Raw genomic sequence first — 16,054 nt, forward strand, 5'->3', positions numbered from 1 at the left:
GCATGTCACAATCCAGATATGAAGATCCCTGCCCCAAAGAGCATGAAGGACAGACACAAAGGGAGCAGTGCAATTGAAGAGCGAGGTTAAGAAAACCTTTTGCTTTGTGTCACATATTTCTAGTAGATGATGCGCGGGCAGGCTATGCATGTGAAGAAGTTTTCAGGGATGAGAAACATCCATCCAGCTGCCCTTCCCTCTCCCTGCCCTCTATCTCTTCTATACATATCCCATACTTTGAAAGTCTCTACTGCTCTAAGACACATTTTTTCGCCTCTGAATCTCACCTTTAAAACTTTTAGAAGGAAACCTCTCTAACCCATGCTCATTTCTGTACCATGTGTCCATTACCAGGGGCCCTCACCATATCAGTACTTATGAGGGATTTTCTGAGGGATAAGTTTTATCTGTCAATTAATGATCCATCTAAAAGGTACCCTGTGTCCTTTACAAGACTGCAGGCTACAACCTATAGACTATCCTATAGTGGTAGATAGTAATGTATCCATTTCTAACTTCAATATAGATTTTAAAATTACATGAAATCAATGTATTAGCAAATGTGTATAACTTTGCTCTGTCATGGTAGCTGGTGAATTTACTTCATGTCTATCAAGTTCTCTTCTCCCCTTTTGTAGGCTGTTACTTGCCCAGCAATCCTGAAGCGATTGTTTTGGATATTGACTACAAGTCCGGAACTCCTATGCAGAGGTAATTTACAGTGTTGTTTTAGCCTTGTTGTTCCCAAGATATGAAAGAGACAAGGTATGTGAGGTAATATCTTTTACGGGACCAACTCTTTTGCTGTTGGAGGGTACAGCTTTCATGCTACACACAGCTCTTCTTCTGGTCTGGGAAAGGAAGCAGTGTGTCAGAGGAGCAGCTCATGCTTGTACCTACCACCAACAGAAGTTGGTCCAATAAAAGATGCTACCTCACCTCCCTTGTCTCTTCCCTGTGCGGAGGCAACACCATGTTTTGTCCCTCGGATAATCTTAGTTACAATATATAGGGCTTTTCTAGGACGTTTTGTTAGTTGGATACATGGAACTCGACTTCCTTATGTGTGTGTTTGTACTTTCAGTGCTGCAAAAGCACCATACTTGGCCAAGTTCAAGGTTAAATGGTGTGGAGTCAGTGAACTTGAAAAAGAAGGTCAGTAATATAGTTCTTAACCATTTATACTGCTAGTTAACAGTCAGTGACTCACTGGAATTTCATGCTTTTGGTGGATGGTATCATTCCAGTAAAATTGGGTTCAAATGTTAACATAAGGCTTGATAATTCAACTGAATTCTGTAAATTGTCGGAGGGGAATAAGCTTGTTGCTTGAGTTTCAAGAGGCAAACCAGATCTTGTGAAAACAGAGCAGATATTTGTGTACTAAAGAAATTTTGCCAATGACTTTCAGTCCAGCATGTAAATTAAGTGTCTTTGGGTAGTTTAGAAAACAAGGAAACTCAGGTTAATTTGGCTGTGCAATCCTTTTTAAAATCAGAAATTTCAGAAGGATTTTTAGCTCCTGGGCTTGACTTGTACATGCACTTTTCAGGCAGACCATGAGGGCTATTTTGGAATATAATTTGTATGTATAAATTCCACCTGTACTGCAGAATGCATAACGTCTTCAGGAATTCAGTGTTCCTCAGTACAATTCACCCTGCAATGCAGAAAATCTCCTGTAGACAAGTGAAGTGTTAAGCTTGCAGTACTGTCATTTATTGTGATTCAAGGCTGCTAATTAAGCTCCATGTTCAGGTTTTACTTTGTGCTCTGTTTGCAGGTCTGCGTTGTCGCTCCGACTCCATAGACGAAAGTGGAGAAGAAGGGGTTGACAGTAAGAAAATCTGTTGGCAGGCAGCTATCTTTAAAGTGGGCGATGACTGCAGACAGGTAAAAAGCCTCTATAGTAATCGAAAATTGATTGACAGCAATTGTGTTTTAAAAGGGAGTAAGAATCACACGTGAGTAAACTTCTCCTTGGGGCTCTTAGAGTCAAAGTTTAGCTTATTACAGAGACATAATAGTGAAGAGGGAGAACTGTGTTACTCCATCCTGGAAAAATGGTGGAAAGAAAATCTCATACATTCAAGATACAGCTTTATCCGGTGCCAAAAATGCCCATTAAAGCCTCACACTCCAAATAGCAAACTTGATTTAAAAGTGTAGGTAATGGTAGTGCAGCAGTGGCTTACAAAGTGATGTGTGTTATGTATTCAAATCTGTTTCTTTTTAACTGAGAGGGGGAATATTGGCTACTGTGTTGGAGTTACTCCTACGTCTCTTCTCAAGGTATGCCAGGGATTTTAATACCTATCCAAGGCAAGCAGATAAGTCTTCAGTGTTAATACCGTATCTTAATGACATCTGTGTACATTGACTTTCTGCCCACCCAAACTGCATTTTCCTCCCTTGCTTTTTTCCTCTACAGATATAGTGAGTGTAGCACTAATTACACATCTGCTTGCTTTCTGTGGAATGTTTTTTTGCTCTGTTGTTCTTCAGACCACTTTCATAACCATTGGATCTTGTTGCATGACCTTTCTAATATTTATGCCTCCTTTTGTTGTTAAACAGGACATGTTAGCTTTACAAATCATTGATCTCTTCAAGAATATATTTCAGCTGGTAGGCCTGGACCTGTTTGTCTTCCCCTATAGAGTGGTGGCCACAGCCCCAGGGGTAAGTGGATGATTAACTATTCAGAGTGTGAACAAAATTTAAGCACGGTTAAAAGGGGCATCTCTCTTTCAGTCCATATTCCTCTCGAGCAGGGAATTTTTATCCCCAAATCACCTTCTCCTAAGCTTCTAACGGGGCTCTTGGTGCCTGTGACACTCCTACCCTCTCTCCCTTGAGAATATGTTGTATGAGCACCAGAGAGAAGTACCTCTGGGAAGCAGTCATGAATCTCCTCGTCAGATGGTTATAGGAAAGGTGGAAAGTTCAAGACATTGTTTTTTATGAATAAATGGGAAATGTATATTCAGTGTTCAATAAATTTTTACCCATGTGTCCCATGGGATCTGTATAGCTGCCATCAGCCATGAGAAATGTATGTTGGGAACGTGCTTTGCAGCCTTGTTTGTCTTCCCCTTCAGTGTGGTGTTATTGAATGCATTCCTGACTGCACCTCCCGTGACCAGCTGGGCAGGCAGACAGACTTCGGAATGTATGATTACTTTACAAGACAATATGGAGACGAATCAACCCTTGCTTTCCAAAAGGTAACATACCAACTGGCCAGACATAGCAAAATGTTGACTTGAGAAGCATTCTGGCTATAAGAAATACCATGATGCTATAGTGTGTAATTATTACCATAATACTGTACATGGTGTCAGATGCAGATAATCCACTTCTCAGCTGTGAGCAGGCTATGCTCAGAAGCTGTTGTAGTACTGGAGAATGTCATTCATTTAAAATAGTGTAACCATAAATGGAAGGAATTCTTTATCGGATTATATCTGCTCTTGGGATGGTGTAGCACACTAGCTCTCCTCTTCTGAATTTGTTCTAATTTCTCATTTATACAGGCTCGATATAATTTCATCCGCAGTATGGCTGCCTATAGCCTCCTGCTGTTTCTGCTCCAGATTAAAGACAGACACAATGGCAACATCATGCTGGACAAAAAGGGGCACATCATTCATATTGGTCAGTTGTGTCCCCTTGGCCCTCTGTATGTCTCTGCCTTTTCATTCAGCTGCAAGATATTGTTTAAAAAAATGAATTCTCCTCCTTTGAAGTCATTCTCTGTTCAGTGATTTTATGATTATCAAAAGGATGGGAAGATTTCCTGATGTCTGAAAGAAGTGTGCATTTCTATACAGTATGTGCTGCTTTGTAATGCAGACTTGCAAATTTCTACCAGCCTTAAGCAAATACTTGTTTGGTTTTTAAATTTTAGATATGCTGGTGAAGTATCATTTGATTTCTTTCATCACTGTATGGGTGATTTTTAGATTTTATGCTTTAGCTGGTAAGTTTGCATAACCAAGGCTATGTAACCTCTGCACAGAATTTGCGTTTATGGAACTCCACTAATGTGTCAATGAGAAGCTTACTTATGAACGGAGTGGTGAAACACCTCACATTAAGTTTTATCTTTACTTTTGTATTCGTGCACTCCAAGTTCATCTGCAGACACGCTTCAAAGGAGGGCAATAGGAGTACGTACATGTAGTCATAATGTGAGGTCTTGGGCCCACCTCTGTTATCTCTTTCAGCTGTTAACCCCACTGGTAGGGGAGCCAGATTGGAGCAGCTCCATGACTGGTATCCTCATGGGCAGAGAAACCGTGGACTTTTGTGCCATACTTTGGGGACAGTACCAGGAAGGATAAAGAGTATTTCTGGGTGAGGTGGGATACTGAGGGGAATTTTGCACTAATTAGAGATTCTGGGAGATCTTGAAGGTAGCCCTTAAATGCGTGCATTACATCTAGCCTGGAGTTGACACAGAGATGGAAGTGATTTGAGGTCTGCATGGGAGAGGAATGGTCACAGTCTCTGGTCAAATATGGCTAACAAAAGGGACATGAACTGTCACCACGGGCTAGGCTTTTGTCACATAAAGCTTGAAACCACAAAAACTCCAGCCTGTACAGAAGACAGACAGCCCTCCTTTAGGGGGTGAGCCATGATAGGCTGACTCCGTTTACGGTCAAGTCTCCACATGGATTCCTGGTTCTCTTTGGATGTAATTAAGCATTTAGTTTCTACAGCGATCAGTGCCCTATTAACCTATACAGTACATTCACTGGTTTGTTATATGTGTTTGTGTGTGTGTGTGTGCAGATTTTGGTTTCATGTTTGAAAGTTCACCTGGTGGAAATCTGGGCTGGGAACCAGACATCAAGCTGACGGATGAGATGGTGATGATAATGGGAGGAAAAATGGAGGCCACCCCTTTCAAGTGGTTCATGGAGATGTGTGTCAGGGGGTACCTAGCAGTCAGGTGAGAAGGCTTTGCATCTCTCCTCATTTGCTCACAGCCAGGAGTGCTTCCAGATCTAATTCAGTGGCTAAGCAGCAACTAGCTTTCTTTACTGCCTAGTGCATTTGAATCTCATGCTTATCTGAAGGCCACGTCCTGTGCAGAAGGAATCATTGCTCCCCAAAACAGTGATAATCTTCCCTTAAATAATAGACATGACTCCAGAATCTGAAACCTTGCTTTGAACTATGAAGAACTATGAAAACTCTGCCTTTGCCATAAGGAATCAGCCTATATTCAACAGATAATGGATATGATCTAAAATCTGGGAAAGGAAGTACTCTGTCATGGACCTGAGCCTATCCCAACATGCATTTGTCTTCACTAACAATGCTAGAGTGTGTGGCAAGGAGGCTTCTTACAAAGTTTGCATTGACTTCTCATTCTGATTGAGCTTCCTGGTTTCTTGTTCATTTCATACTTGTACGTCACATGGGGGAATTCCTGCCATGCTGATCTTTAAGTATGGCCCTTTCCTTGCTTTGTGGGACTTAGTGTGTATGGTGTTAATAATCTGGGGTATGGAGAAATATTCTGAATTCCTTTGGAATCTCTGCCACCAGCACTAATAGGACAACCACATTTAGCTCCAGCTGATGTGATGTGTATCAGGTGGGGCCAGAACTTCCATTGTAAAGCACGTAACAGTTTGGGGAGCCCAGCTGTCCAACTTGCAGCCAGCCAGTCACAATGAAGATTTCTTAAATCTTTACTTTGGTGCTAGCACCAGTCCAGCACCATCTAACTTGAGCAAGGGAGAGAGTATTGCCTACTGAATAGGGCATTGGTGGTTAAGAGAACTAGATTCTGTTCCCCCTTCTGCCACTATCTCAGGGCTTGTCTGTACTTACAGCTAAATTGGCACTGCTGTGATCGATGCAGCAGTGTTGATTTAATGGGTCTGGTGAAGACAAGCTACATCGATGGCAGAGCACTCTCCCATTGATGTCTGTACTCACCTTCCACTTCTTGGGGAGGTGAAGTCGGCGGAAGAGTGTTTCCTAAGTTATGTCGACTTCAGTTATGTAATGTAGGTAACTGAAGTAGCATAACTTAGGTTGACTTACAGCTTTAGTATAGACCAGCCCTCACTGTGTATCTTTCGAGTAATTCATTAAAGGTATATTTTCAGACAGGTTGAGGGCTGCCTGCCCTTATGAAAATTTACCCTTTAATCTCTCTCTGTGTCAGATTTTTTTCTGTCTAAACTGTGGCTGATATTTCCCACCTTTTGTAGAACGTGTTTGAGATGCTTCCGTGGGAAGCTCTCTGTGGATATGTCTTCGATGCTGAGTTTACTCCGGGGATTGGTACCTGGTTAGCCTACCCCAGGTCTGAGCAGCTGCACTGCAAAGCCCTTGCCAAGTTAGTGTCCTCACAGGCACTGTGTGTTGCTAGGATTTCTGACAGCATATCCTGTTGTTTTGTGTGCTGCACTAAGTGGAGCCAATTCTTATTCCTTGAATTGTGGGAGAACTTGTCTGCCTTCTAGGCACATTAGAGGAATTGGGGGAAGGAACTGGAGGATTATCAGCACTTGAGTGATTTAACCTGCGTCTTAATTGAAAAGTGGGAAGGTTACCAGCCAAAGTGAAAGCCAACCCGAGCATTAGTCTGTAGTCCCAAGGGAGCCAGCTAGCCTGGTTTGAAAGCACCACCCCACTTAGGTGAGAGTGTTTGTTTCATGTGTGGTCAGGAGAAGGGTTAGGGGCAACACCCAAGTAAAATAGCCCAAGTTAACTGTGCAGTGAGGATGTACTCTGTAAGTGCTAAGTATTATTGATGCTAACTTAAAAAATCAAAGCTTCCTCAGTTAGTAGCCCAACCTGGGTCTGTCTGGGAGCACTTGTCATGTCAGCCGAGTTCAGTGTGCTAATTTTGGCAGGCCTGGGAAGGGTCTTAAATTGAGGCAAAAATATCGTCTGAATGTTGGGAGTATTCACGTAGTAGATGGTGGGTAGGGTTGCCAGTGCTCCAGGATTGTCCTGGAGTCTCCAGGACTTAAAGATTAATCTTTAATTAAAGATTATGTCGTATGATGAAATCTCCAGGAATACGTCCAACCAAAATTGGCAAACCTAATGGTGGGGGGTAAGTAATGGAGGGCTAGATAGAGGCGTTAGGAAACAGTACCATACTAATGGACTTCCCATGCTATTGGCTTAAGAGCAGTATGCTGTTGGATCCAGCTGATTACATTTTTACTATTGCCGAAAAAATATTACTTCACCCAAATACTGTTTAGTACCATTCTCCCCAAGGTTGTTATCCATCTCACATCATTCTGCTTATCTGGCTGCCAAACACAGGGGAGCGAAATTGCCTTTGTCGCAGTAATTTAATTAGGGTGACAGACTGTGAACAGCAGTACAACTCCATCAGCAAACATAAAAGGATTAAACTGTGTAGATGTAATTACAGTAAAAGGTGTGATCCAGTTCCCAGCTGAATTCCTCAGCTTATGCTCTGTACCCAGCAAAGGCAGGAAAAGTTTGAGAACTCTAATTGCTTTTTGCCGTCTCTTTCTCTCTCTCTAGACCCTACATGGATGCTGTGGTCTCTCTGGTTACCTTGATGTTGGATACAGGGCTCCCCTGTTTCCGAGGGCAGACGATCAAGTTGTTGAAGTAAGTCATGCAGCTATCTGTTAACCCTTTCATTATTTTTTCACCATAGGAGCATTGCCTCTACTGTTTGTCTTAACATAGGAGCAGATGTAGTTTTACCCTAGCCAAATATGACCTAATAAACATTTTGAAGGAGAATTTGGTGGTTTTATAGCATCTCTCATTTAATAGGGATTTCAAAGCACTGTGCACAAACTGAGTTAAATTCAACTAGTGCTGTGATTGTGCGGGTAAACAGAGTAGCTTTTAACTGCTCAGCACAGGTGCCAACTCCGTGGGTGCTCCGGGGCTGGAGCACCCATGGGAAAAAAATCGTGTGAGCTCAGCAACCATTGGTGGCCCTGCTGATCAGCACCTCCCCCACCCCTACCGCAGTGCTTCCTGCCCGCTGGCAGGCCCCAGCAATCAGCTACTCCCCTCCCCTCTAGCACCTCCCACCTGCTGGTGATCAGCTGTTCAGCTGTGTGCACGAGGCTGGGGGGGCTGGGGAAGGGGCAGGAAGAGGCAAACCAAGAGTGGGATGTGCTGGGGGAGGGGGCGGGAAGAGGTGGGGGTGAGTTCTTGGGAGAAGGTGTGGAGTGGTGGTGGGCCTCGGGTGGAGCCGGGGTCGAGCACCCCTGGGGAGGTTAGAAAGTCAACGCTTCCACTGCTCAGCATTAGCAAACACATAACCACAGAGGAGAGAACCTGTTTGAAGAAGGAGGTTGTTGTCCAGAATCTAAGATGATCCCCTGCACTCTTCTCAAATGCGGCTGAGATCTTTAACGTTCACCAGGACAGGCACCAAGGATCTAAATGTGTTATTCTTAGAGTACAGCACTCCCCTAATACGGCATTACAACATCAGTAGTTTGGTGTACGTCCAACTCCTAGCATGGCACTTAAATCAAACCCACAACCTTCTGACACTAACGTTAGCTCTGCAGTCACCATTTCCTACAGATATTCGTTCATTCCATGTAGTGGGGAGGAGACTGTCTGAGCCCCAACTTACACTGTCTCCAAAGTATAGATGTTTGAAGGGCAGGAGCTGCAAGAGAGAAGGAGTTTGGTTAGATCTCTCCTCTTCCTAGAGTTCTCACTGGAAATCCAGCCACAGTTTTACAGTATCGATCTTTTCTCTTATGAGTACCAACACTTAGGTGATTCTTCAAGTGTCAGTGTCTGTGGAATATACTGGGTGCTAATAACAACTACTGGAGAAAATCTGTACAGAACTAATACCCAACTGCTTGTTTTTTTCCCACTGTAAGAACCAGAGGAGCACAGCTAATGTGTTCTTTTTCCCCCACATACAGGCATAGGTTCAGCCCCAACATGACGGAGCGGGAGGCAGCAAACTTCATCATTAAGATCATTCAGAGCTGCTTCCTCAGTAACAGGTCTGGCATCTTCTGTCTGTCTTCTCCCGGTCTCTTCCCTAGACTGGACACTAGTTGGTTAGCCTCTGAGGGGGTTAAAGATTTTGTTGAACTACTGAACCATAGGGGGCATAAAGCTCGGTAATTGTTGACCACATGGTAATGCAAGATAGCGGTCCTAGCTTGTGACCATACTGTACCTTACCATATATTCTCTATTGTGAGAGTAGAGTAGTGCTAAGCTGAGGCTGGTCCACAGCAGTTTCTGTTGGCTGGTCTAAAGAACATGGGATTTTCTGTGCCATAGCAGACAATGGCTTAATCAAGTTCAGCAGTTTGCCTCCAGCAGTGACTTATGTCTGATGGCTTCAGAAGGCAGCCAAGTACCCTAGCCCTAATACTGCACCTAGCTAATTGTGCCATGCTGTTGGAGGGTTGGGAATCCTTTCTGATCTATGCAGGGATAATGTTGCCAAAGAGTTGTATTGGCTGGCAACAGGGATCTCTTGCCTGCTTTTCTGAATGAAGAGAGATTGTGACCTGCATGCTTGTTGCCTTTCAGAAAGCTGGGAGTCTATATGCAGAGGAAGCAGCATGTACAGCCTACTGGACTGAGCATGAGGCTTAGAGACAGGAATGCTGGGATTTAAAATAATTTTTGCAACCAATTTGCTGTGTTGCCTTGCCCAGTCACTTAATCTCTGTAAAACAAGGAGAGTAGTACCTGCTGTCGGTACAGCAATTTGAAGTTGTAAAGCACTATGTAAGTGCTAAATTATTATTTGTGGAGAAAAGTATAACCTACCCTTCTCTATGATAACTGTTCCTGTCTTTCCAATCAAAATTCTCTTCATACCTGTGTATCACATTGATGCATTAGTCATCCAACTACTCGACATGACGTTTAATAATGCACAATGGTTCAGAAAGAGAACAGCACCTTGGAGAGCAAAGACAACAGTTTGGCAGCTTGGCTCACCCAAGCCAGTCTGGGTGTGCTTTGTTCTCTTGGGATATGGTATTCAGTGTACTGAATAGAATAAGGCAATGCATTGGCTTCACAATAAACCCCCCAAAACCTCAATAACTCATTACCCAGTGGTAACTGTTCATGCCTCCTGATACATAAATAGTTTTACAATATCCTACGAAAGATTTAAAGAGAAAATGAAATTAAATGTAAAACATATATTTTAAATATTAGATTTAGCTCCTATTGTAAAAGCTGATGTTGGCTGCCTCTACTCCTACTTTGGCATAAGATACAAGATCATGTCAGACTCATTGTCACAAACATAAGAGTAATATTTAGGTTTCCTTGTTAATATTTCCACTATTGCTACTCTGATCACTTCTATTTCCATTGTTGTTGTTCCTGTTCTCTTTTAGGTTACTTGGATTTTTATGTGACCCTGCCCCTGTGCAGTACTCTGAATACTACTTAAGTGAATTATGTATTTCTTTCCCCTATCTAATCTGCCTAAGGTGCCTCTTGCAAGTCTAAGCACTGAAAGTTTGTTTGCTGCTATTGCATAAACTAGTAAAACAACTGCACCTTTGTCCCTTTTTTCTTGCCTTAGCAAAGTGCAAAGAAGTTATTCTCTTTGGCCTCGCAATGTTGGAAGGCTAGTCAGAGCTATGCTTAGCCAGTCCAGTTAGTGAGGCTGTAACTCTTACTATGTTATAAGTCAGTCTCTCCTTTTGATGTTGCTGCACCAGTCCTAGTATCAGTGACAAAGCGTCTCTCAGGTTAACCTTGTAGTCACTAACATGCCCAACTGTAATGTAGTACTGTAGCACAGTTTCCACTTAATGGGATTCAGCTCAGGATTAAGTGGAGAGGGAAGTAGTATTTTTTTTTTTTTAAACAAAGGGCCTGCTGATTTAATCATGACATTATTGAATGATTTCTCTATGTACTCTCAGCTGACTGGCGTCAGTGCCAAATGAGCTCTGCTAGTCTAAACTGGAAAAGACTGTTATGCGTTACTCATCGTGATGCTGCTTTCACAGTGCCTTCAATGTGGAGGTCTAAGTTTAATTAGAGGTTATCATCCATGTATCTTAAGTTTCTTTGGGATTTCATTTTTGCAGTTGATCTGCTGATGCATTTCTATAGCCTCTCATTCACCCATGATTCTTCTGTTGTTTTGTAGGAGTAGGACATACGACATGATCCAGTACTACCAGAATGATATTCCGTACTGAGAGACGAGGAGAATTAGTCTGGGGAAAATGATACTCGTCACATCCCAATGCCTTTTCTCCAGACTAGTAATAAGAACTGTTCAATCACGCTTCACTGTCTCCAGTGTCTCATGTGCATGTACACATTTTACTGGACCCAGCAACAATCAACAAATCCAATTAGTTCCTCTTTCTACTGGGATATGTATTTTTTCTGTGGTTTCCTTGGAGTTGGCTGCAATCATAAATGAACATCCCCTTCTGGTTATGAATGTGTAAATCCTCAGAGGTAAAGCTCGGAAGTACGGGAGTTTTTGTGCAATGCAAGGATTTTAGAGTGAGTTTAAAAATCCTTAACACTCCACCCAGTAGAATCCCCTGAAAGTGAAGGGTTTGAAGTTCTCTTTGGAGCAATGAAGAAGTGTTTGATTTGCTCTAATTATACTGTAGAAAAATAATGATAATCATCCAAGGTGGTGATGTCTCTGCATCTGTGTTAAGACTTTGCACTGTCTATGGCCCCTGCTACATGGTCAGTATTTCATATGTACATGAAGAATGTATTTTTTTCCCCTTTTGTGTGTTTTAAAAAAAATAAAACTCTACTGAAGATATATTTAATCTATAAAATGTAATAAAGATCTTAGACTTAATTGTGCCTGTATTACAAATCCTTTGAAATCTACTCCTCTTTCACCCAAGGGTTGTAAGCTGCTTGGGTTTGGTCCAGCACATCATTCTGCAAGTTCACACAGTGACTACTGTTCATGTTCATTGTGAGGGTTTTTCCCACCTACCTACAATCTCAATCCTTCTTCAGCCTTGGGCATATTCACTTTTAAATGGTAGATTATTATTTCTATAAAGATATTTTCTGTGCAGGGTTCTCGCACCTGGATTCAGCTCCCTAAAATGACATAAGCAGAGCTCCCGATATGCTTAAGGATTTTTGGTCCTCGAGGGCAGCAGTAGTATGTGTCATGAACCAGGACATAAGAACGACTATACTGGATCAGACCAAACGTCCATCTAGCCCAGTAGCCTGTCTGCCGACAGTGGCCAATGCCAGGTGCTTCAGAGTGAATGAACAGAACAGGTAATCATCAAATGATCCATCAAGGATGTGGGCGGTCAGGCTTAGTAGTCAGAGAAGCAGCAGTCAGACCAGGAACAATGCTGAAGGTCAAAGCAAGAGTCCGGTACCAAATGTCAGAGCCAAGGGTCATAACCGGAATAAGGAGCTGACCGGGATGGACAGGACAGTAGCATGGCTGAGAACAAGGCCTAATCAGGCCTGAAGCAAGACTAGGAACAGGCAGGCACTGGTGAGTTTGTAGCTTCAGGAAAGAGCATTGATCAGCCAGAGGTCAGTTATTGCTGTTGGACTTAAGAGCAGGGTGCTGACTTCCTCAAGCAGTCAAGCAGAGTGGTCAATCAGGTGGCCCTGCTGTGGCTCAGCCGTGCTCAAGGGCTGCCCAGAGACTGGGCAGTTGCAGCAGCAAGTCCTCATTCTGACAGTATCTGTTCACCAATCACCACTTTTCCTCTATGGCTACCACAGAACTTAACTGTGACCATGGAAACTTCCAGTAGGTCCATTCTTTACCTCCCCTTTGAGTTCAGCAAAACAGCTCCCATCTCAGCTTGCTCAGGGTCAGTCCTGCCTTGAGTAGCTGATCAACCTGTGTCCCTTCCTGCTTCCCAGTCAGGTCTGGGTGGTAGTTAAGGCCTACCCTCAGAAGCTGGCAGTGCGGGTGGTCCTCCAGGTGAATGATTGGCTGATCAAGGACACTGCTCTGCAGAGTGTCAGAAGCACAATCCACCTTCTTACCAGAGTGTTGGCATTACCAGAGTTTGTGGTAATATATCCAGAGTCCCAACAGACAGCGAGGGTACACAGGAGCCCAGCTACATGTAACTCAATTAAAACGTCAAGGTCAGGGTGCAGGTCATCACTAGTCTGACAGAAAGAGGATGCAAGGGCCAACAGGTGAAAGCTGAAACCATGCTGCAGTTGTTGGGTCTCATGGCTGCAGCCATGTTTGTACCCATGGTGTTTTGTGGAGCTCTCATCTTTCCCCTGTTTAAAAACAAAAAAGCATGTTCACATTTTTGGCATGGGCCTTGTTCTTTCCACTAGCTGCAGTTATATTTTTGTTCTTTTTTTGTCTCAGGAGATCCTGGAATGACCAGCTTTGCGGCAGTGAGAAACCTGCACAAATGGTACCTATTGAGAAGAGAGAATTATTTACCTGTCATCCTACTTCACTGAAGATACTGAGCCGAATCCTCTAGTCCTGCCAAGCATATCTCACCCAGAAGGCCACAATTGGCTTTCAGCCATCTGTCCGCTCCCCTGATCCAGACCCCGGTTCAAACTGAATGCTGCTCTCATGTATGTGTTACTACCCATAGCCTCGTTCCGACGGCCAGAGGTTGCTGTGGGCTGGGGCACCCCGCCGCCCACTTCACAGTGAATGGTATCGATGATGCTACAGTAGCTCAGGAGTCTTCAGGGGACCAGATTTGCTTGCTTTATGGCCTCTTTGCACCACTGGAATAGGGCTCAAAATTTGGCCATCATATTAGGATTTGCACTCACTTCCCCATACATCTCTCCTCAGAGTTTGCAGGGGAACTTTTTATTAAAGATGAACAGCACTTGATACTTTTTCTAATCTATCTTTTTGAGGCATTGTCTCTTTCAAGCATTTTGGCTTATTTTCCCTTGGGGAGCCTTCACTTTCTGTTATGTCAGGAAGGATCCAAGGGCTGTGGTTAAACTCTATGGTGGCATACAGCCACCGGTGGTTTGTGGAGGTGGCTCATTTTCTGGCTTGCTAATGCTGTCCTTAAGGATCAAGTTATGTTAACTGAGTTGCGCTTGTCTCACTTGAAGGAGACATATTAGAGACATTGCTCATAATGATCAGTACTACCCACTCCAGCAGAGGAATGCTGTAACAGTTCTAAGGCAAACCCCTAAGATTGTCAGGGGCTAGGATTTCTGACTGATTCAAAACTGCAGTCGTGACCGAGCCGATGCAGGTGGTGTTAGTAATGAGCAACATCTTGCCCTCCCTTTGTGTGCTCACACCTTTTAAGGACAAGAGCAATGTGCTGCTTGCTGATATTCTGGTAGGGCCCAAGGAGCTTAGATATTGGACCTACAATCTGGCTAATAAAATCTTATGGTGGGGAGGAGGGAAGCACTGGTTGGTAGAGCTGACCTTTGCCTCCCTTGATGAGGGCTAGGTGCCAGCATCACACTGATGACTGGTAGGCTGTCTTTTGATGGGGACAGTCTGCCCAATTACTGCCCTGTCTCTGCCACATTCTCCTTCAAGAAAGGAAGATCAAACAGTCCTAAGATCTCTTCAGTCAGATGTTGGACTTGGGTGTGGCACAGGCAATACTAATTTAGCTGGTGTTGAGTAAAAGTTCTGTTCACATGCCAGTTGTCCATCACCATTGCTCTGATCTGCACGGTGTGGTTGCTTGGCTTTCCCGGTGCTTGGCCACAATCCAATCTTGGCTGGGAGCCAAGACAGATGCTATGGTCATTCCAGCTAGGCAAAAAGGAGGAGGTATCTGATCTTTGACTGAAGTCTCACTTGCTTACTTTGGGGATCCTGGAGCTTCAGATAGCAATTGTTGTCCGGACTTTTATTTCATTTGCTTCCATCTCTACTTGGCTAGTACGCTTGCTGCTGCTATTGGAAATGAAGACTTTGACACAGTGACCTTTGCCTTTGCTACCGATTTGTGAATTGCTGCAGCACACTCCCTGTGGAGCGGCCGCTGAAGACCATGTAGAAGCTGTAGTTCATGCGAAATGAGGCCACATCGCGGGAGAGCACTAAGCCTGTGCTTTACACCTTGCAATTTAAGGTGCTGGCTTGAATCTGCAACGGGCTTCGTGGGACAGGTATTTTAAAATACACACGTCTACCTGGCTTAGCTCAACAGTAAATTCAGCTGGGCGATGACAGGACTTAGATCAGCATACCCTGGAGCTGAGGCAGGGCATTCCCACTGACAGCCCTAGCCTCAACAGTTTGTTTCCCCTGATTGAGTAGGAGGAGTTTGACCTTTGCAGCAAGATCTGTTTGTTATGGCTTTTTCTGAGGAGCTGGAATGACAAGGGAAAGACTTGGAGTTCCTTTTTTTAGGGGATCAAGGAGTTCTGAGATTGAGCTAATTTTAGTTCTATTTTTATTGCTTGTGTGTGTGCATTTTCCTCTCCTGCACCTTGGGTGATTAAGAAATGCACTGTAGAAACTCAGTGCCTAAATAAAAATGCCTCAAGCAAGGATATAAAGAGGGAGGAGCCGTTACTGTTATCTGTAAATGGAGATGACCCAAGAAGCAACTGTTTTAAAAGAATGCAAGGAAAATTTAGGCTAATGAAGAAGAAAAAGCCCTGACTGACGACAATTTGACAATAGAAGAAGCTATTCTAAACTAGTGGAATTATTATTAGAGAGATTTAAAGCTAGACACAACAAACAGCTGCTGGGAATTCAGTCAGGAATAATGAGTACAGTCCTGCCATGTAGAAGGTGGATTAGCTTAAAAGATCACTTCCAATCACGTAGTTGAACCCAAAGATGTGAGAATGCAAGTAGAGCATTCAGTGGTGCTGCTCAGAAAGAAAATGAGCAATTAATTTTACCCGTTTTGGGAACATGGGCAAGTAAATGATTGATCAGTCTGTCCTGAAATCTGGCAGGCTCCTTTTGTGTTGTGCTTATTTTGTCAAATGTGCACAGAAAAATAAAATCTTTTGGAACACAATGCATTCTCAAGGTCAGCTGTTGTCTTCACATGAGGTCAGTTCACTCATATTTGCACTATATTTAAAACAGAAAAGGACCCAT

At 43.4% G+C, this 16,054-nt stretch overlaps 1 protein-coding gene across 3 annotated transcripts in view; it reads left to right on the top strand.

Annotated features, from left to right (window-relative positions):
- PI4KA (phosphatidylinositol 4-kinase alpha) overlaps positions 1 to 11,827 on the top strand; it is a 94,931-nt gene extending 83,104 nt beyond the window's left edge. For all 3 annotated transcript variants that reach the window (XM_050923977.1, XM_050923976.1, XM_050923978.1), the window contains 10 exons: positions 639 to 711; positions 1,085 to 1,155; positions 1,784 to 1,893; positions 2,578 to 2,682; positions 3,102 to 3,227; positions 3,537 to 3,657; positions 4,801 to 4,960; positions 7,537 to 7,626; positions 8,925 to 9,008; positions 11,144 to 11,827. In XM_050923977.1, coding sequence (XP_050779934.1) covers positions 639 to 711; positions 1,085 to 1,155; positions 1,784 to 1,893; positions 2,578 to 2,682; positions 3,102 to 3,227; positions 3,537 to 3,657; positions 4,801 to 4,960; positions 7,537 to 7,626; positions 8,925 to 9,008; positions 11,144 to 11,195 — 992 coding nt within the window. In that variant the 3' untranslated portion in view covers positions 11,196 to 11,827. The remainder of the gene's footprint in view (positions 1 to 638; positions 712 to 1,084; positions 1,156 to 1,783; positions 1,894 to 2,577; positions 2,683 to 3,101; positions 3,228 to 3,536; positions 3,658 to 4,800; positions 4,961 to 7,536; positions 7,627 to 8,924; positions 9,009 to 11,143) is intronic.
- Positions 11,828 to 16,054: the final 4,227 nt, after the last annotated feature.

Source organism: Gopherus flavomarginatus, chromosome 15 (genome assembly GCF_025201925.1).
Source record: "Gopherus flavomarginatus isolate rGopFla2 chromosome 15, rGopFla2.mat.asm, whole genome shotgun sequence".
Lineage (NCBI taxonomy): Eukaryota > Metazoa > Chordata > Testudines > Testudinidae > Gopherus > Gopherus flavomarginatus.